General features: G+C 38.3%; 2 protein-coding genes across 2 annotated transcripts; both read left to right on the top strand.

Moving 5' to 3' along the window:
- Positions 1–2,695: 2,695 nt before the first annotated feature.
- On the top strand, positions 2,696–6,951 carry LOC147762594 (uncharacterized). The gene is made up of 7 exons (XM_087011983.1): positions 2,696–2,833; positions 3,224–3,451; positions 3,949–4,089; positions 4,367–4,585; positions 5,715–5,741; positions 6,168–6,275; positions 6,522–6,951. The coding sequence occupies exons 1-7, from the start codon at positions 2,746–2,748 to the stop codon at positions 6,545–6,547; spliced, it is 837 nt and encodes a 278-aa protein (XP_086868109.1). The 5' UTR covers positions 2,696–2,745; the 3' UTR covers positions 6,548–6,951.
- Positions 6,952–9,216: 2,265 nt separating this feature from the next.
- On the top strand, positions 9,217–13,539 carry LOC106173069 (uncharacterized). The gene is made up of 7 exons (XM_024075835.2): positions 9,217–9,322; positions 9,528–9,594; positions 10,036–10,257; positions 10,713–11,072; positions 11,633–11,659; positions 11,967–12,047; positions 12,452–13,539. The coding sequence occupies exons 1-7, from the start codon at positions 9,302–9,304 to the stop codon at positions 12,547–12,549; spliced, it is 876 nt and encodes a 291-aa protein (XP_023931603.2). The 5' UTR covers positions 9,217–9,301; the 3' UTR covers positions 12,550–13,539.
- Positions 13,540–21,606: the final 8,067 nt, after the last annotated feature.

Here is a 21,606-nt window from a genome sequence, read left to right as displayed (position 1 = left end):
AACGCCGATTATTAAATCATATGATAGCATTCATAACAATGTGTCTGAGGAAGAGACTTGCTGTTTGGTCCTGAACCCCTTCACCAAAACAAAAAAAAATGTTAGACAATCAAAGATGTTGATATCAACTATTTTTTGAAGAGACATTCTGCTTGTAGACTTCATCTAAATATGGTGCAACCAGAGCGCAAATAGTCCTCGTATAATGATTTTTCAAGGTGGTTATCCGAATATTTTTCTTTAATTTACAAGTTCACAGTCTCCTAGTGCATCCTGCCTCTCCGAAACTCTTCTAACGGCCATGAGGCATAAGCAAAACACACAGGATTGGACCGTCCAAAATATGCGCTTTTGTGTAGTAAAATAACGATTTCTATATAAGGACCATTATGTAAAATGTATTATTTGATTAGCATATTTTAACTGTATAAGCACTGATATATACGGTATTTGATGGGTATATGCTTACTGTATAAGCACTGGATTGGTTTAACAAAAAGTCAACGACAACTTTCCGCTAGAAAGCTATTTAATGCTTCCTGACGTTGATGGATTTCAAGGGAGTGTGCTTGGTAATTTTGGATTTTATTTAGAATTTGAGTTCTTAATATTTATATTGTACAGAGCGCTAAGACAAAGTTGATCAAAGGTTTGAATGGCTGTTATTTTTACTGATCACAGCAATCTGTATTAGGTATTTGCTCTAACTTTTCGCGCTCTCATGTTCTGTCGTGAAAGAAATAGAGAACATTCTGATAAATATACATAAAAAAATCCTTGCTGTCTTATTCTTATTAGCCACAGCTTCAAAAATGATTACATTATGCATTTGTTATCGCAGTAATTATATACTGTAGGCCTGGTCTACCGTACTGAAGATAATATCTCATAATACAATGTACTTACCTGACATTAGCATACCGTTAGCCTGGGAGTCGATAGCGGTCACGTGTTATCGTGGTGTAATTGTAGTACTCGCACCTAAAATGAGATGGAAGACGATTACAAGTGCATCTCTCTGCCTATCGGTTTGTTCTTTCCATACATTATTATCACTTTTGGATACAGTCAAGTTTCATACCACTACTACATGTACATGTACAGTGTAAAGGAAATGCGTGATATTGGCGGAATTGTTTTGTTGAACGTCTGCCTGAGAAGTGTTTTGCCGAACATACCATTTAAGCCAAGTAAGATGCGCATTGGTCGTTAATGAGCATACCGTTATATAGTGATACCAACATAGCAGACAAGCCCCCCTTTTTTCTGATACAATATGTCCTTTTTAAAATGTGTTTGTTGAGATGCAAATGTGGTCACATTTATCACTCACGAGCGCAGCAGGGTCAGTGGTGGTGACCATTGGCCATTCTTTTCACTACTCGTTTATTTCAAACCAAAACCAAACTCTTGTTATCCTCTAATGAACAACATGAAAACTATGACTGCTGAAAATAACAGGGCAATTACTTAAACAGCCTACTAGGAGCCATTTACTTATACAACCCACAAGGAACTTGCCCTCCTCCAGCCCCGCAGAGAGATTTTTCACTAGATATTCACAGACATATTTTTCTGGCCAGGTATGTGCTCATTTCCCCACTGTGAGCGATAATTTTTGCACAGAAATGACGTCATCACCCAGCTGACCTCTGGTGGAGAGTACAAGGACCCTGCGCTAACTAGGCATCCGACAGGTGTCACCACTATATCCTAATCAATGATTGCATTTTTGTTCAAGTATTATGATTAATCGTAGTATCAGGGAGAACACGACTGAAAACTTACGTAGGATAACACGGTAGTCTTATTATTAGAGCACTTTCACTTGATTTGTGTCAAGTGACCGATATTTAAAAGTAAAAGGATACTGTTGAACTTAATTCTTAATTTTACATATATTTCTGTGTCATATGAAGCCTAAAAGCAATGGTTGCTCTAAGAAATTTGGAAGGACCGGGAGAAAAGGAAACAATGCGTTTAAAATATGTCCTACCGGCATTTGAATTACCCTCAAAGAAAAAATCTCTTATCCATAAATCATTGCACAACAAAATTCCTGCACTTGGCTTCGAGGTTTTAAACCATTTTCAATTAAATCATTTGTTCTAAATGATTGGCCAGTCACTAAGATCGCCATGTCTTTATGCACATTTCAGAAGCAAATATCGGCACCAAGTATTTTTATTTGAGGGTTTATCGTCTCTACAGTGTGATTTGGGAAAGAAGAGTAGCTTCTCGGGATATGTACTAGTAGACATAGAGAATATACGAAATCATACCTTTAAGTTGAAGCCAAGGAACAGGTAGGGTCTACTGCATGTTAAAAAAAGGCAGGGACTGGTCGCGTTTATGACTGTTTGTTTGCTTGTAATTTTAGAGACTCGTGCATAGAAGAGGATTATGACTTGAACAAAAGCAACATGTGTAATTAAAAAAAACTAACAAAAATGGTGAGAAAAGATATGTATCAGGATTCGTTTCACTCTGCGAAGTCATGCTATTAGTTCATTCATGCATCGAGTTATATCGTGTAATTACGCCAACCTTTGTAATGAGATGCAAGTTGTGGTGGCAGACGATATCAAATCAGCCAATCAGAAAATAGAGATTCGTTGCATCTTTTGTCTTCCTGTAAAACGACATATAAAATTTTGAAAACTCCCCAAAAGTTCACATCATCAAATTGCGGTCTTCTCGCTCGGGTTTAACATCGCCGAAGTCGACAACGTCTGAAGTTTCATAATGGCCGCTTTTCAAGTTTTTCAGCGCGTTTCTCTGTGCGTGCTTCTGCTCTGCTTGGTATTTTACAAAACAGCAGCACTGGAAGTCGGTATGTGTCTGTTCAATATACGACCGTTGTAATGGCAAACGCTTGATGTTAGATAATCCATTGCGGAATATTAATTCTACTTATTTATTTTTGATCAGATAACCGGAAATGAAAATTGGCCGCAATGGCGGATTTGAAAAACTTTCAAGAAAATTATTTGACAATTTATAACAATATATGATATATTTAATAATATATATTTAGTAAATGTGCATCCTTCGCAATGTTTTGACTATCATGTATCGGTTTGGCGACAGCATGTATTTTGTCATAGGAAAACAAAAGGTTTTGACACCCAATAGCTGGCGTACGTGGTCGATTCATCTCCAAGCGTCGCAAAAAAAGTGAAAAAAAAAAGCCTAGAATTGCTCGTTATTCCAACATTTTCAGATCTTCTGGGCCCTTGCGATCCACAGCAAGATATCTGTATTGCTAAGTACTCCAGCTGCGAGTTGTTGATAGGCGGCGTAAACGGTGCCACTTTTGCCAGTTACGAGCGCAAGGCGGGGCAGCTGGAAGAGACCCAACCTTTTCGCGTGTGCACCTGTCTTCCCGGATTCAGTGCTGTCAATCTCGCCACGAGCGCCCTGGCATCCGTGAGGATGGAGTGCATTCCAGGTTAGTAGCCATAGTGTTGAAATCGAGGCAACGTCACGGAGGGAAGGGGAGTCCTAAAGCATATATGCGACCTTTTTGGATTGTAAACCTTCCCAGTTGTGTAGAACTGAAACACGTGCCCGTAGTGTTATTACATGTATAATCCCTTCTCAAATTCTATGGTACTCTAGTTTTTGAAATAAAAGAGCCTGTGACTTTGGTCGACCACACCATGGGGTAATAAAAATACCCTTTGCTAAATTGTAAGAGATAAATTGTTGTTAAATTGTGAGTTCTGTTATCAAAGTCATAATTTGTGAAGTTTTTCACCCATCCAAAATTATACAGAGGAAATGCATTGGCAAAATAAGACTTCGGGGTTAACGAATTGAACCCAGATAAAGTTAAAGAGAAGTAAAGCGAGGTAGGACGGTGGTTTGAGAAAGTCGAAAAGTTATGTTGCTTACTTGCTATGGACACACATACAATTGTACAATTGTCTTTTTATTCTATCTTAGTTCAGGGCGGTTCTTGTTTCACGGACGGCGATTGCAACCTTCGGAATCTGGACTGCGTCAATCTGAGATCTATTACCTTCCCGGTTCTGTTTGGGGCAAACGTTCCGGTGGACACCTTGATTGCGCCGGGTGACTTAACAGGTATAGATGAGGCCGTATTGGTTTTCTCTCTCTCTCTCTCTCTCTCTCTCGTTGTTACTTATGCTAGGTTGTCTTTGATCACAATAACCACCCAATGCTCGTCTCTCTTAAAAGTTTAAACTTTTATTCAAAGAAAATAGAACTATCTGAAACAAATGAATATATATATATATATATATATATATATATATATATATATATATATATATATATATATATATATATATAAACCCTGTATGTATGATTATATCTTTCAACTACTTCCACTTATTTTCAGGTATTTTACCTGCTGTTTTCAATAGACGTTCAGCCCGGGCACAACTTATCGCACAGCTTTTTTGCCGGTTTAACAGGATAAACACCATCGAATACAAGTGCGTATATCCCTCGCCAGCTAAATCCCGAGACACCTACTCTGCTTTGCCAATACACGGCATGCCCTATGGAGGACAATTTTCTCAGTATACGAACCATTACGCCGGGATATGTGAACGAGGTATGCCCTCAGAACTCGCCTTTCCACAGATAATGACGCGCAAGTGCGGTTAACCCATTTCCGCTGGTCGTGTGTTCATTCCTACTTTCGGTAGAGCGGGAAGCCGTGGCTGCTTGGTCGGAAATATCAATGCACACATTTAGACTGGGTTCTCATGCCTAGATCGATCCGTCGAATCAGCTAGGGGGTAAAGATAATTACCCCGCAACAGCTCTACTGGGCGTGACAGACATTTAAATCGGTTGAGTAGATAGCAATTCAGTGAGACTCCCCAGGGAGATAGATCGATCCGAATATCTGTGGGAATGGTCCCTTTGACCAGAATGCAACACGCATATTTCATAAATGGTGCACGTGCTTCATTATCTGTGAAAAGGCGAATGGTGTCGTAAAATGTTTCTCAAAGGATTGTAAGCATATAGCTCCCGAAGAAATCGGTGTATTAGTTGTTTGTTTCTAAGATCGCATTCACAACGAGTTGAGCCAGGCTTTACAAATCCTGGGGACTAAATATGGCGGGCGTACATGAAAGAAAAACCGCCTAATCTTTTAATAGTCTCTCACACGCCTCCCCATGTGTCGTCCCAATGGAGCCGAAATTTAATGACTGTACCCCCGCAGGGACGACGCATGGAGAGGCGTGTGAGAGGCGGAGAGACTATTAAAAGATTAGGCGGTTTTTCTTTCATGTACGCCCGCCATATTTAGTCCCCAGGATTTGTAAAGCCTGGCTCAACTCGTTGTGAATGTGGTCTAAGTATTTGACGACAGAAAGATGTCCGAAACAACTGACAATCTGCAGACTGCTCGCAAATATCTAGAGTAAGAAACTTCTGGGCATTAGGTCACATTGATTTTTTGTCACTTTTCTGTGTCTTCAGAACAATTTAAAATAATAGACGAAGTTCGTTTGTGCAAGTAATGCGATCACCATTAAAAGAACTGTTGTTGGGGCGCAGCAATAGTTGCTTCATTGCTACGCCACTATGAAGCACTAGGTTTGATTGTTTATGGAAAACCTAGCAAATTATAGTTATCGTCCGCGAAACAAATCACAATGAAAGAGATAATTAGTAAAAGCGAGGTAAATGTTTTGAGAATTAATAGATATATATTTTATATTTTTCAGTTGACAGAAACGAAGGTTATGAGCCAGGTCAGTGGAATGGATTATCATTCTTATTTTATATTTTCTCCAATAATGCAAATTGTCCATTTCAGACTGATTATTGTAATCTAATTATACTTAGTCATTTCAAGTCCATATCTCTAGCACATTGATTTCAGTTCCAAGAATTGCTGTGTCTGATCTCAAGGGCAAGATATACTGTCTTGGTTATAATTCTTTATGAAAGTTTTTTTTTATGAGAAGATAACGAAAGCTAAAGGAAAAAATAACATCCTAGTTAAACAGGTTGCCAGAGATCGTTTCAGTTTATAAAATATAAAATATTATCCATGTGAAAAATGTTCACATCTAATTAATTGTTTGCTTGACACGAACGTTAAAATGTTTGAATCATAAGTAATATAGTCTGTATATACTGCACATGCATGTATATGTGAACATTTGTTCATTTAGCCACCAGTGCAGGAATGAAGGGGACGCCGCATCCCGGCCCCGTGCCTGCTCCGTACTACCATCCCCCATCATACGGCTCCCAGTATGGATATGCACCACCCCCACCCAGTAAGTAGGATCTTCGGAAAGAAATCATTCAAATAATTCAAAAGCATCTCTCTCTCCTCCTGAGTTTTTCTACGTAATTGACGATCGTAATTTTTTTTAATATCGAAAGTGCTTCAGAAGTCGTTTCATAGAGTATTCAGTGTGCCAAACATCCGTTTCTTGAACCTTTCTAGTATTTGCATCTCTTTAATTTAGTTTTATATCCTATTAAACGATTTGCTAATTAATTGTATTTGTTAATTTCAGAGATGGGCTCTTACTATCGAAAGTAGGGTTAGAGAGAAAAGCTGTATGGGTGGAGTGGGATCCATCTTTGAAGGAACAAATTAGAATACAAACACGTGGAAGATCATGAGCTTACAGCAATGTTACCTTGAATGTTCCATTTTATTGAAATGGATTATTTAAAACAAACTTTTGTTTTGCCAAAATTATTCTGGACTTTGCCCCGGAGGATGATGACAATAAATATCGAAAAATAAGTAAAGGGCGTCCTTGTCGCTTCTTTATTTAAAGTTATTTAAGAACTAAGGATCTTTCCATTTTAAAGTGGAAGAGCAGTGTTATTTCCATGGGGCCGGTTAAACGCATGAACATAATTTATCTTATGCGGTTCACCGCCAAGATTACCACTGTTTTGTAGCTGTACTTGCGTCGCTTTAATAAAATGCTGTTGTTCATATGTTGTTTTATTGTGTCATGTTGCCGTTTAGATTTTTCATTACGCCCTCCCTTATTCTAAGAAAATCAGAACAGCTACACTGTACACGTATTTACTCAATTCATTTAACGGTTTATCTCGGCCATTTTATTGGAATCCTTTGTAGCATTTTAAAGAAACTAAGTAGCCATTATGTTGAATTTAAATATTAATTGTATAAATACTTTTTAACACTCGTGGATATTGATCTGAATGAATCGAAGAATGATGGATAGATTAAGATGTAAAATGGCTATTAATTCCCAAATGACAGGCTCTATGTTGCAATGTATCTGATTAACTTTGATAGGCCTACTACTTTAATTTTTGCACACGCTATATTTTTGATGAAGCCTAAAAAAGGAACAACTTAAAATATCTACGGCGTTTATATGATCTTGAATTAGCTTTCCCGACATATACACAAACATGGACCGTGATATATGAAAACTCTCCTGACTATCCCCTCCCCCACAAAAAATTAATAATGTTTCAAATAGAATTAGTAAAAAGGAAAAAGATGAAAAATTGTGCCAATATTAGTCCCTTTTCAGTTTTATTCTTATTTATCCCACAATTTTGGAGAAAAAGTAAGCAGAAAAATGTTAGGTTGGATAAGACCATTATGAAGATGCGAGCGGAATGTTTTTGTCTGATAAAAAGTGTAGAATTCCAGGGAGAAACTATGTAACTGCAAGCAATGTTAATTGGTGTTTGCGGAATAAAAGATGTCAAAAGCGTGAAGTCACAGATAAAAATTTAAAGGAACTATTTGTTGGGTTTCGGTGCGAAAACAAACCAAACTAGAAAAAACTCAGAGTGCGCAGGCCTCCACGAAGACAAATAATTAACTAAAATCAACCATTAATTAATTGATGGCTCTCAATCATCACCACAAACTTATCACTTTTAATGTAGCCTATTCCTATCCTGAAAATTTTATCAAAAACCATCAATAGGTTTTTGACTTTGGCTAGAGACGAACAACCAAACATACCGATGTGAAATCATAAATTCCTTGGCAGGGGTAATAAAGATTTTTATTTTTACCCCCCGAACATTCATTTGCTGAAATCTATAACAGAAGACATAGCAAAAAGTACATTTTCGTCATTAAGCATATAATAAGTGGAAATGTACATGCTTTTTTTACATTTTTTTCGCCTTTTCGAATTTTGATGTATTTAATTCTGGCTGGCACATCTTTCTGGTAGATTCCAAAAGAAATTTATCAAAATATTATTATAATTGGCACGAGTTTTTTTCTTTCCGAGGTCAGTTTTTAATTTCGTCTACCAAAATGCATTGCCCTCTCTGTACGCATTCACATCCGTGTACCTACAAATTCATTTAAATTTCTCTTTTTACAAACGGTAAAGTTTTGATGTTTCAAACGTGCCTTGCTTACAGTATATGATATACTAACTGAATGCAACAACCGCAATTTTAATGCGCAGTTACGCTTTCAGCACGCTTTTAATATGAATAAAGAACGGCTCGTTTTTTAATGTACATTTTCGGATTGGATACCGAAAGAACAGGTTGATCACGCGTGCTAATGAATTAAAAATAATATCATGTTATCAATAATTTTATAAGCCATCACTTGCAACATTTTTTACTGTATTTCCTGATATTTCCATTTCTGAAAATTCAAAACAATGCGAGATTTAATACTCTACGATCTATCAATTTCTTTAGAGAGCTATAGATTTAAGCCGTTCGCGTTCATTTGTAAAACATGTGCCTTATCCAAAACGACTTCCCTCTAACAGGAAAAAATGAAAAGCATAGTTTCTACCCTACCAATTATATGATAAGTCAAGGTAGAGATTAACACAAATTGTTCAACTTGACCGTGGTAAACGACGCGGAAGACATGAAAAAATGAACGTCAAAGATAACCCCTGGAGGTCAAAGTTATCATGTAATAAGTGATACACCGCACTGCATATTTACACGGACTTTTAGACAGATAATGTCTCAGAATTACACGTTTTTACGTCAAATTACATACTGATTCTTGATTATAATAATCTGTCTTCTTTAAAAATCTCTCCATTGGAATTATGATTTTTGTCCGTAAAGCGTTAACTGCAGCCAGTTAAAGAAGAAGAGATTAGATATTTATAAATCATACAATGAAACGATGGATGCTATTGGACAGCATCGCTCTTCCTTATTACCGATATAAAAGTTTAACTACCTCATTTACACTGTCACAAAAAGGAAAGGAGAAAAACGTAGCAGCCTGCTAAATTTTTACTTTGGGGCCTGCAATTCCCCAAAAAGCTGGCAAAGGGACATCATCTTGTTGGAGACGTCAATGAAAAGACACAGTATGAAGGTAACAAACACCATTCTGTTAAAAATTTTATGTTCCAGAAATATTGGTCGTCAAAACAAATTATTTATCACGTCATTATTGTGCAAGGTTTAGTTCATTAATGCATTTTTGTTATTATTTCTCTCACCATTATCCTTGGTATATCATCAGTAGATTTTTCTCCTTTCATCATTTGCTTTATTTCCTATTAATCTCTTTCCCGAAGGTGCTGCCTGCGCTGTGTATGGTAGCCAGCTTCTTGTTCTGGGACCAAACTCTCGCTGCTGAACTTGGTAAGTAAATTTTACTTCTAATTACAACGTTCAGATAGACCCCCAAATACTCTGCAATATATTCAAATGGTCATTGACGTTTAAGAAGAGAGATTATCCATTACGAAACTTAACATAGTTAACCCTTACGTACGTCTACACAGTATCAGCGGGATTTTAATATTGAATTGTGTGAGATGATGAGTGTTACTAGATCATAGAAAGTCTTAGAGCCATAAAATAGTTGCTACTTGACAAAATTAGTTTTGTTGTTCTTTCACGAAAACCGTACTTATTTTATGGAGTGTCTAGGCATCATCCCTTTACTCGATTTTTATCCAGTTCACTACTAGTAGCGGCTAGCGTTTATCCGTGCTATTTGTGACCTCTTTAAAATAAAAAGGGAGAAAAGAACGCCTCTTGCTGGGACAAAACGTTAAACATAAAAACTATATTCTTCAGAGCTGAATCAACCCTGCGACCCCCAACAGGACGTTTGCATCGCAAAGTACTCCAGCTGTTCCACGCTGCTAGGAAACGTTAATGGAGAAAAATACAGCATAGTGGAGAAAAAGGCTGGAGTACTCGAGGTCCCGGGGAGCGGCCGAGTCTGTACTTGTCTGCCAGGATTCAGTGCAATAGCCCTAGGTCAAGGTGCTGGTGCCCGACTGGAATGTGTTCCTGGTAAGGAAACCAGCGTGTAATTCCCATTTAATAGTAAGACCAGGCAGCTAGAATTTTCAAAGGGACCGGGGGGGGGGGTCTTTTTGCAGTAAAAATGAACATTTTTAGCCCTTTGGTGTAAATTTGAGAAATTGTTAAGAACCTAAGTCGACTATTGATTGGGAGGAGTTTTTAAGCCAAAAAGGTGGTTCTTTCTAACCCCTCCGTGCCCTTTGTCCTTTGCCACTGAAGATGGTGACATTTTTTCTTAAATTGCTTAAAACCTTCCTTTTTAAGCACATTGTGTGAGCAGTGACTTATACAATAGAGTAATGTATTCATATATAATACAATTAGATCTTAAAGCATTTAAACAAAACGAAAATGGAGGCCACATCTGTGACTGTGCAACCTTACCGTAACATACTTACAACGGAGCACTTAACCCAGCACAAACCTCATTCTTTCTTTAACAGTCGAAGGAAGCACCTGCCACACCGACGGAGATTGTAACATCAGAAATCTGGACTGCCTGCAACTTCTCGACCTATTGCCTATTGTCTTGCCCGGAATCACCATACCAACAGATTCGATTTTTGCCCCGGGTTCTTTGTCGATTGAACAGCAGATCCGCTTCGCTTTCTTCTCACTTTATATCCAAATTGCAGTGCAAACGCTTTGTTCTTTCGACCGTCTGAATACTATAGAATATAAATGCGTCTACCCGAGTCCGTCAAAGAGCCTGGACAGCTACATGGCCCACGGTGCTCATATCCCCGGCAACGTGGGGCACGACTACGGGTTCTCTCAAGGATTTGCGGGCTATTGCCAGAGAGGTAACTTTTTGTTCCTAATTTTCTTGCAAGTCTTTTTGGATTTTCGTCTGCAACCATTAATGTGATTCCATTTATATATAGTTTTGAGGCAGAGGCAGGTAACTTTTGTTTTATTTTTTGTTTGTTTGCATGTTATTGTTTAACTTAATCAAATTAATAATAAATAATTGGTCTAAATATTTCTCAATTCATTCATCCATGTATTTAATGCCAACGAAGATAAGCTGGATAAATTTTCCTAGCATATTTGTCATGTCAGGCAACTATGCACAAGGATAGATATTCCATCTTCTAACTCATGTTCTGTGACAAAAAGTTTTTGCTTCGTCCACAATATTGTATTCATTTTGTAATAACATCCGTAACATTTTAGTGTATTTGCCGCCTTTTCATTATAATTTGCTTGTTGTCCACAGAGAAAGGGCACTATCTTCTCCTGCACATATTTTGAATAACTATTAAATGATAATTGGTTTTATTGAAACAGAATTGCCAATATTTGCACCAAATAAGTACATCCAAGAGCGCGTGATAAATTTATTATTTTTATTGATTCATAGTGGACCGTAACGAAGGCTACAGACCTGGTGAGTTTCAAAAAAAAATACTTTCTTCGCTGTATATTGAAGTTTGTTGTTAAAACGCATACGACAATATACATGTACTTGCCAGTTGCTGAAACGCCATCTACCGGTAGCTGTGTACTGTAATGTCACGTGGCAAGGAATCTGATTAACTCATTATCAATCTCTTATCAACTACTCTTACTTATAAGCATATAAATAAATAGATAAATAACATACCTTCTCTAATGTTATGTAACTGGGATGTCCATTCTGGATATTTTTAGAAACAGATATATTATTCATCCTCGATTTTTTCGCTTTCTTTAAGCGACTGCCGCCACTAAGGGAAAAGGAAATGTCAATTATTACCATGGTCCGCCCCAGAAAGCGCAAAACCCATATGCTAAAGGTAAGTGGTCCGCTAAACAGGGTTTTGAAGATTTTCTTAAGATCTACATTTCATATTTTAATATTGAAATTATTATAGTTTTTAACGTTACGTTTCAAAACCTAACATATACATTTATTCATGAATACTCTGCAACGGTTCTAACAAGTATTGTCAAGACATATCAAAGTGAAAGTTACGAAATGTTGAGTGTGAATTTTATAACGTCTTCAATTGAAAAACACGTTTTTTGCTAAGAATCAATTGGATTTTATTATCTTAACTTATTTATGACTATCATCTATACTCAAATACATTGTGTCTATGACGAAACGATTCTATTATTTCAGTTTACTTTGCAGTATTCGGTCACTGTTGATACCATGAAAGTTATTTATCACAAATTTGTCTTAATTCGGTTTCAGCACCAACTTACTACGCAGCCCCCATGAAACCGCAGGCCAGTTACGGAGGTTATAGTAGCTTTTTCCCTTCCTCGTCAAGCTATAAATACGGGATATAAGCAGCGAAAAATGGAAAATTAAAATAGATCACCATGTACGGCGTAACTTTGCACCGGGTGTGAGGAATACGAATAATGGCAAGATATGAAAAACGAGTGTTACTTCTCATCGGGAGATGGGTTCCACCGCGTGTCTATATTCCCTACACATTTCATTAACCATTCAGCACTCGAGCACAAAAACATTGGGACTATAACCAAACTAATTTATTATGAAATAGGGTAAGTCAATGGCCTGAAAATAGTATTAAGTTTATACCTAAGAGACTGAACACCACTGCAAATACTTTGGACTCATGGAGGTTGCGTTGAAATCTGACAGGATCTGGACTTACTGGAAGAAATAAGTTATGGGCATAGGTAAATGACTTACTGAAAAGTATGACGGGCTCTTTCAGCCTCGATGTTGAGAAACATTTCCATCAAAGAAAAAAATTCGTCTTGCAAGATGCCTCTAATTTCTTCAAATGTTACTGAGAACAAAACAGCTAGGCATCTTAACGATTCATTATTATTTACGTTTAACTAATTGTACCATCGTTAATGCTGCTTGCCACGTAAAAAGATCATATGATGGTTTTGAACCGGAGTGCTATCTTTCACGTGGTCTTGCACTTTTATGCAAATCAGTTGCTAAGTTCGTCATCATTGGTGAAAGTTCGCTTTCCAAACTCAAGCCTCGTTTAAGATGTTCTGTTCGGAGGCTGTACTGGTACACTAACGAGAATACACGGAGAATATGGTTTTGATGACTTCCATAGCAACAAGTTGCAATAATACTTGTCAAGACGGGAGTCGATGCAATAAATCGATTAAGTAAAACGTGAAAATAATAATGTCGAAAAGAGTTTCTTAATAATTACTTTTTCCGCAATATAATACCTTGATAACATGTTTCTTTCAGTTAATAAACCTGCGTGTGTAGACGTTTAATAAGGTGACATGAGCTTAAGCAAAGATAATGTTCATTTGTAAATAAATTCGAGTTCAAAACGTTTGTCACGAGTTGTTTAATGCTGAGAAAAACGTTGGAATTTGTCCATATCAATGTCATATGTTTCTCTCAGTTACAAATATTAGAACATAAAGTCAATTTTAACTAGAAAAGCACTCCGAGAGCGCAGACCACCGCCAAGGCAGCATTTTTTTTATTATTATTGATTATTGATTGATAATTGATCCAGATCACCACCAAAAACTAATCATCTGTTCCTTGGCCCACTTCTGACAGTTTCTGAAAATTTCATCAAAATCGGTGCATAACTTTTTGAGTTATATTGATGACAGACAAACAAACAAACAAACAAACAAACAGGGGTGAAAACATAACCTCCTTGGCGGAGGTAATTATAAAGATTTAAAGGCACAACAGAACCCTGAAGTTTCCCCGTATTAGAAAATATATTTAAGTGTACAAGTTTAATGGCTGGAATTTAACATAAATTCATTCAAACGCTGGTCTAATTCTTCATATTTTTAACAGGTTTTTATATAAAGAATTCAGATACTTTGCGACCCGTGTGTAGGATTACTAAATGCCAGATTCGAAACGGTAGGTTAATGCCCAGACGACGTTTAAGTGATCTACGTTAGTGTAGCTTGACTTAAGCCTTGCTCGTGGCACAAATTCACGGGCTCTGTATCGTTTGCTTGGTGCCTCAATACTTTGCCATCGAAATATTTAAACACGAATTATGTATACGTGGTAAACTAACATTCTTGGCAAAGAATTGTTTAGGAAATCTTGGAGCGCACGCACGTGCGTGTTTAAGGAAATATGAAAAGGAGATTTTGAAAGCCAACTGGACGGGGTCACTGTCACGATGACACTCTCTATAAATAGTGCATCATCAGATTCAAAGCAAATGGCACAGTAACGGTATTCAGCATCGGAGCTGTTGTATGTACATAAAAAAGAGTCCTTTTGGGGGGTTATGATCACAGTTCGCGGGAAATCACAGTACATTACATAAAACTTTATTCATATTTCACTGGCGAGTTGAAAATATAATAAATTCTTTTCGAGGATTAAAAAGTCGCATTTACTAGACACGGGAATGGGGTTCTCCTCAGATCACGCTAAAAAATATGAAGATTTCACGCATCTCGGGAAATAAAAAGTTATCTTCGCGCGTAACGAAAATACCGAATAAGAGCCTTATAAAAGTGGTCTTTCTACAGAAACCAATATGAGTTCGGAATAAGCATGATTATTGATACAAGCATACTCATGGGTATTTGTCAAAAAAGAGACAAAGGGATTTGTCCTTTAACAGAGGGTATAACTAATCTTAGTTCAGTCCTGTTTCTCTCCACTCCTTCTCCATATTCCTCACAAAGTTCAGCCATCTTTTCGTGTAGCCATTTTGTCGCCTCTTCATCAGCTTTTGTCACGCGCAAATTTTTCATCATAGTGGGGACCATTCTTAGCCCAGCAACGTGTCCCGTAGCTGCATTTATATCGGCAAAATACATAATACTGCGGTCGTTGTGGTACTTCGTCCGATTTGGCTTAAATTTGCCCTCATAATCATTGAGGAAATCTCCACATCCATACATGATCAATTTACCGTTGTAAACCTCAATACCTTTTACGTGGTGAGAGGAATGACCGTGTATTACGTCCACGCCGGCTACGTCGATGGCGGTGCGTGAAAACTCACGCTCCGTGTGATAACTTTGCCATTGATAATTGGGTCCCCAGTGAACGGAAAAAATGACTATGTCCCCAGGTTTCTTGACTCTTTTCACCCGAGCTGCTAGTTGTTTCACCACATGAGGGACGTCATCAAAGCTAAGAAGATTCACCCCTGGTTTTGTCTCCGTTGCCTGCCATGCGTCATAGACGTGAGAGGAATTATGACACCCCCCGAAGACTATGACGCGTCCCTTGTTCGGAACTTCAAAGATCGCCGGCTGTTGCGCTTCAAATATATTCTCTCCTGCGCCAACGTACTTCAAGTCCGCTTCCTTTAAAGTAGTAAGTGTCTCAGCCAGACCGGGGTAGCCCCAATCCAGCACGTGGTTGTTGCTGAGGACACAGCAGTCCACACCGGCTGCTCGCAAAGATTGCACATGCTGAGGGTGCGTCCGGAAGTGAAATGATTTCCCCATCCACGGGGTTTCGCTTGTAGTGACGGCAGTTTCTAGGTTGATCAAACGGAAATCTGGTCTTTTCTCTCGTAGGATCTGTAAGGCATCTCCCCAGACATACTCCATTCCGATGTGCTTGGGCAGCGGGCCATTCTTCTCCACGGCAAATTGAATGTATTCTCTAGCATCGCTCGCGTCCTCCTGATATATCCTTGGGTTACAATGATATGGTAGGATTTGATCAATTCCTCTCCCTAGCATAACGTCGCCTACCATGAAGACACGTATTATTTTATTCATCGTCATCTTTTATGTGCCCCAAAAATTTACCATGAAAAGATGCAGAGGTTGTCGTTATCTGAATATCCTTTTCCTTCCGCTCATCATATGCGAAAATAATGCCACAACGCCATTGGAATGCAGACAATGCAATTAATTATGTGTGAACAGGTAACCAAGTGCAAATTTGCGAAGACAATGTCCTTTCTGCTTTACGAACGCTTATGGTTTACATGCTGACCGTAAAAACACATACGCTTCTCTCAAAAACCATAGATCATGGCCATGCACTCGGTGATCCCACGCTGGATGTTTTATCTAAGTTCACCTGCCCTGCTCTTGACTGAATTCATACACACCCAACAATAGATCATCACACCGTGTCCCTCTTTACTGTAGAATCTTTTTCAACTGACCTTTTAAATGAAATGCCCATAAAAGAAGTGCGTTATGTTGAGCTAACTGCAGTGGGTCTATATTGAACGGCCTCAGAACACCATACACTTATTTTCTTCATTTCCACATATGGTTAACCGCAGGTCATATAATAGACTATAAGGACGCACTACCTTTACAGCTACGAGAGACTGTGTTTAACAATATACATGTGTAGCTTTCCCTGACGTGAATCCATATAGATATTAAGGTCAACTCAATGGAAATTATTCACCTGTGGTTTTAAAAGTGCAATGTATGATAGCTTATTCATGCACTGTTAACGCTACGACGTTAAATGAAGACTACTGTTAGAGCAGGGTCATAGCCACGCGGCCCACGCCACATACCCATTTACACCCATTTACAGAGATTATGTGACCGTGGCGTTACACTCGTACGCTGTATTCAGTTTAAGGGGTGTTTTTCTATGAAATGCGAATACTTTCTCTCAGTTATGCCGCGGAAGCTCGAGGTGTTCTGGCATTTATTGTCTACGGGCGACAGTGTATTATACTGTCAGATAATCCGGCTTAAATGTCCGTCCCGCCTACTACAAGCTGTCAGGGGGTAATAAACTTTCGTGCCCGCTCGGCTGACAGCTATTTAGCGTGAACCCCCAGGGAGTTAGGTCGATCTAGTTTGGATCGATCTAATCTCTGGGAATGGGGTCTAAGGCTGAAGGAGGGAGCGATGAGCGAGCTCATCTACATGTAAGGTGTGAAGCATGGGAGGGTGGGTGAATGTCGTAGGGGTAGCGGGGTCGCTCCCTTCTCACAAAGCAGAAATGTTCTTAACATCACAAAGCACAAATATCCTTAACATCACTTTGTCACGCTAAAGGTTTTCCCTAAACCTTGCTTAACTGGAATGCTTAATGATGGTTAGGGGGCGGGGTTACGCGCCCCCCCCCCCCCCATCCCACACACCCACCTAATAGTCATACTCGTATAAGCACAGTACAGGAGTCGGAATTCATCAAATACTGATAATAACATATGCATTAAGAGTATAGGCATAAAACATCACTGGTGGATCCAGCATTTTCTATGGGTTGGGGCCGCGCAAAGAAAAAATGTCCTGCGAACCGATACAAGCATAAAAGACGAGGACAATACCGCAATTATATGTAGGGTGCGGGGATGAAAATCTTTCTAAATTGTCTTGTCCCGCACATCATTTTTTTTTTTTTGGGGGGGGGGGGGGCAGGAGATGGAGTGACCAAAATTGGGTTGGGGTGGGGAGCGTGGGCGGCCCGATGCACTATTTACCCTGAAGTTGAAAACTCGATCGGTCATTTTTCATTTTTCGAGCCGAAACCGACAGTATTACGTTGTATATAAGCTATTCATACGCTGCCTAATACCAATCACTGCATGAGAAGCGTAACAGTTACGAATGTTTAGCTTCAAATTAGCTTATTCATCGTATGCCTAGCGTACCCTCAACCTGCGGGTGACGTACATGTAAATGTGTGCACCACTCAGAAATCGGGTGCAAAATTTCATCACAACTTGAGGGTTTAATCCGAATGTTTAGTTTGCAAAACGTCATGCCTTTTAACGAAAAACTTTTTATCAAAAAAATATATATATTATATTAAAAATATTCGAAAAGTCCCATATTGCAGATTTGGTCAGATGTAAACATACAAAAATATAGCTAGATGTGGACTCTTCTTTTACTCGATCCCGATCTCTCTCTCCCCCCTCCCCCCCCCCCTCCCGCTAATGGATCTTCGCCCCAAAGATATTCCGCTCTGAAAGAGGTTCATACATAAGCCAGTCCCTTCAATCCACTTCTTATGTACCGTTCTCCACATCAGTTGGAATGTCATGTCATCTATGCTCCTTAATGAGACGAATGTGCTCTATTTGGGTTTGATAAAATTGGGTCAATTTGCATCAATATTAATCGTGTAGTAACTGATTACCGTATTGAGTAAATCACGTTGACAACTTGTACTGCATGGAAGTATGAAAGCAATCGAAATGTGAAATCGTCATTCTCATAATAGAGCAGGAATGGTAAAATAAATATATAAATAACCATAAACTAAATAAGTAAATAACAATAACACCATTTGAAAACACATTAGATTCTATATTTGAACTAGTTTTAAATAAATAAACTAAATAAGTAAATAACAATAACACCATTTGAAAACACACGAGATTCTATATTTGAACTAGTTTTGGATCACTTTGGCTGTATTTGTATCGATTCAAAAGTTATATTTCTGGCAAAAAGGGCCGTTGTTTCTGATGGCTTATCGCTTTTGTTGTGTAATGCAATTTTGCTTTCCCTTGGCCTCGTATTGAATATTGACGGTGCTGACATCTGTCGTTTTGCAATAACTGGGACTGAGGACGTGGGGACAGTGTACCAAAATCTGTTACATAATATAATTATGATCTGGGAAGCCAGGGCGATACAGTAACACAGTCCACATGCGTTGAATACCAAGGTGTAGGACCTGAACGCATCCAGAGCGAGCCCTAAAGTGATAAAAACATCATGTTATGAGCAAACGAACATGTCAATTAATATAACGCTAATTTCTATAATGTTCTTCTAAACCTCCCCACCCCCACCAAAAAATAACCAAATCTTAAATCTGGACAAGCTATGTATATTGATTTTGAAGGGTTTTATGATAGCAGCGAACATTTGCAAATTATAAATAGTTACAGCAATTCTCATCATCTTTTCATCAATGATCGTGTTCAAATTGGTCCTGCATGATCACGGTCTTGACTTTGAATGACTTAAATAATACTCTACGTGCATAAATCACTATATTTTCCTATTATTATGGAGCCAATGGCCCAGTTTGTAGATTATATAAAAATATCCTTTTTGTTCTGCTCCTTACACCGAAGTGTCACACACGCCGAGTCTCAAAATATATATATTACCAGACTTTGGCGCTTTCAGACACTAGGCCATGTACTTGAATTCATGAAAGCACTCGCCATTTCTTCTCACTACCCACCTGCTAGATAACCTCCGGACCCCAATCCAAGGCCCCATCCAACACGCTGAATGAGAAATAAATTGTGAACACTTTCACCTCCCATGACTTCATTACAGGCAGCGTAACCACCAGCAATGATAGGACCCTGCCCGACTCCTAGAACTGAATTACACGCATTAACAGTAGAATAAATATATTGCTCAATTTAATTACCCTGTGCCACAATTGACAAACTTTGGATATATAACCATCTATCTGTGCAGTGCATTACAATAGGCGTAGTTCGTCTCCGATAAAAAAAAATCTCACAATTTTCATCATCATCCTCAAAATGACCTCCCAATACTAGTATAAGGAATGGAAGTGTGAAACATCGGTTTCATAAATCACTTTACATATTACAAAGTATATTACAAAATCACAAAGGCTATGTGACAAAAGATATATGAGTCTGCTGAAACGACACTTCTTAAGGGAAAATATATATACTAAAACACGAATTATTCTCCTTCAAAAATCAAATCGCTAGAAAATGAGAACCTACCTGCTCCAAATGTGATAGCACCAATCAAAGAGTTGCTCGTGGGAAAAATAAAACAAACAAGAGACAACATCAGGGAGCATCCGGCAAACATGTATAACAAGTAACTTTTGAGGTAGTCGCCTAAAATTCCAACAAGAAGTCGAGACACGAAGTTTCCGACGCCTTCTGCCGCGAGAGGCAAGGTAGAGACCAGCCCATGGAATCCTTTATCTTCAGCGTATTTTACCTGCAACAAACAATAAAGTTAAAAAGGTAGCACAAGCAAAAAAAAATCTCAAATCATAATAAATAACGAATAATAAATATATGACAAAACACCTTAAAACAAGACAAAAAGCGACCGAATCATCTGATGAAGCTATTGGCAAAGATTTATTTTCGGTTATATATAATGGCTTTCTTTCAACAGTAGTTTTGGGATGTGAAGCATGTATTTACATGTGCTATATTCAGAAATAACGACTGAAAGATAAAATTATTAGAGCATAAAATGAAATAAGCTTACAATGTGTATTTTTAAAAAAAGCATGTTCATATAGACCTTATTAATAGGCTGTGTTAGTTTGGGGCCATTCAGAGTAGGGGACTAACTAGTCCGAGGGCCAAATATGGCCGACCCACTTGAATACTTCCCAACGGGGTAATTATTTACCCGCACGAAAATGCAGCAAAGAAGCATTAACGCAGTAGTGGTGTGGAGCATATTTGCAGTAGAAATGCAGTATAGCCTACTGCAATTCTACTTCAAAATTTACATAGGGTTGTACAGAGGAGGAGCATTAATGCAGTAGATTAGCAGCATGATAGAAGCATGTTTCAAATATGCTAATGAGCTCCCTACTCGAAGCAGCTTTGAGGCATGTTTGCAGTATGATTGCAGTAGTCTACTGCGCTGGAGTATCTACTGCGTTTTCTTGCGGGTAGTGTCTATTAGCGGATTAGACGGCAAGCTTTGTAGTAGGTCGCCGTATTTGACCCTCGGACTAGTAAGTCCCCTATTCTGAATGATGCCTTTGTGATCTTTGGGGCACCCTTTGCGTGATTTTTTTCGCAAAAAAAGTAATTTTTTTCCTACACACGAATCATTGCTCAACCTGGACTTGGACTGGACGTTTTTTTTTACCATTTTAAATTAAATAATTTCGTTTAAAATGACTGACCAGTCATTTAGTAGCTTTGCATGAGGGACATTGTCTTAGGGACATTTTCAAACACGTATGGTGTACCTTTAAACTTACCATAAATGTATAAATAAAGGATTGGCATAATCCTTTGCACAAAGTTGTCGTAAACCAAAGGGACATAACGGTCACTTTTGTCCATCCTGTCCAGGATGTAGTATGTAGTTTATTTTCACAACTCTGTGATTTTACCACGTCTTCTAGTTTTGGTTCCCGATATACCCATCCGGTAAAAACACCAAGGAGCACACCAAAACACATTAAACACAGAAACGAACATCTCCAACCGCAAATGGATATAATCCACCTGACCAGTAAGGGTACCGTGACGAATCCTGCAAATAAATAATGTCTTAATTATTTTCTAGAGACAGAAATGCATGGGGGAATTATTAGTACATAAATTCTATCGGTCTCATTTCTATTCTACCGGTAGACTACATAAAGAAATGCCACAAAATAAAACGTTACAGGTACATGTATCCCACTGTTGTTAGCAGCACTATATTTAAGTTACATATGAAGTCGAAACTTTGCCACTTAACTCG

The sequence above is a fragment of the Lingula anatina genome, chromosome 4 (genome assembly GCF_051362555.1).
Source record: "Lingula anatina isolate TDL-2025a chromosome 4, LinAna3.0, whole genome shotgun sequence".
In the NCBI taxonomy this organism is placed as follows: Eukaryota; Metazoa; Brachiopoda; class Lingulata; order Lingulida; family Lingulidae; genus Lingula; species Lingula anatina.
Note: the sequence above shows the minus strand (reverse complement) of the source record. Positions and strands in the feature narration are given on the sequence as shown.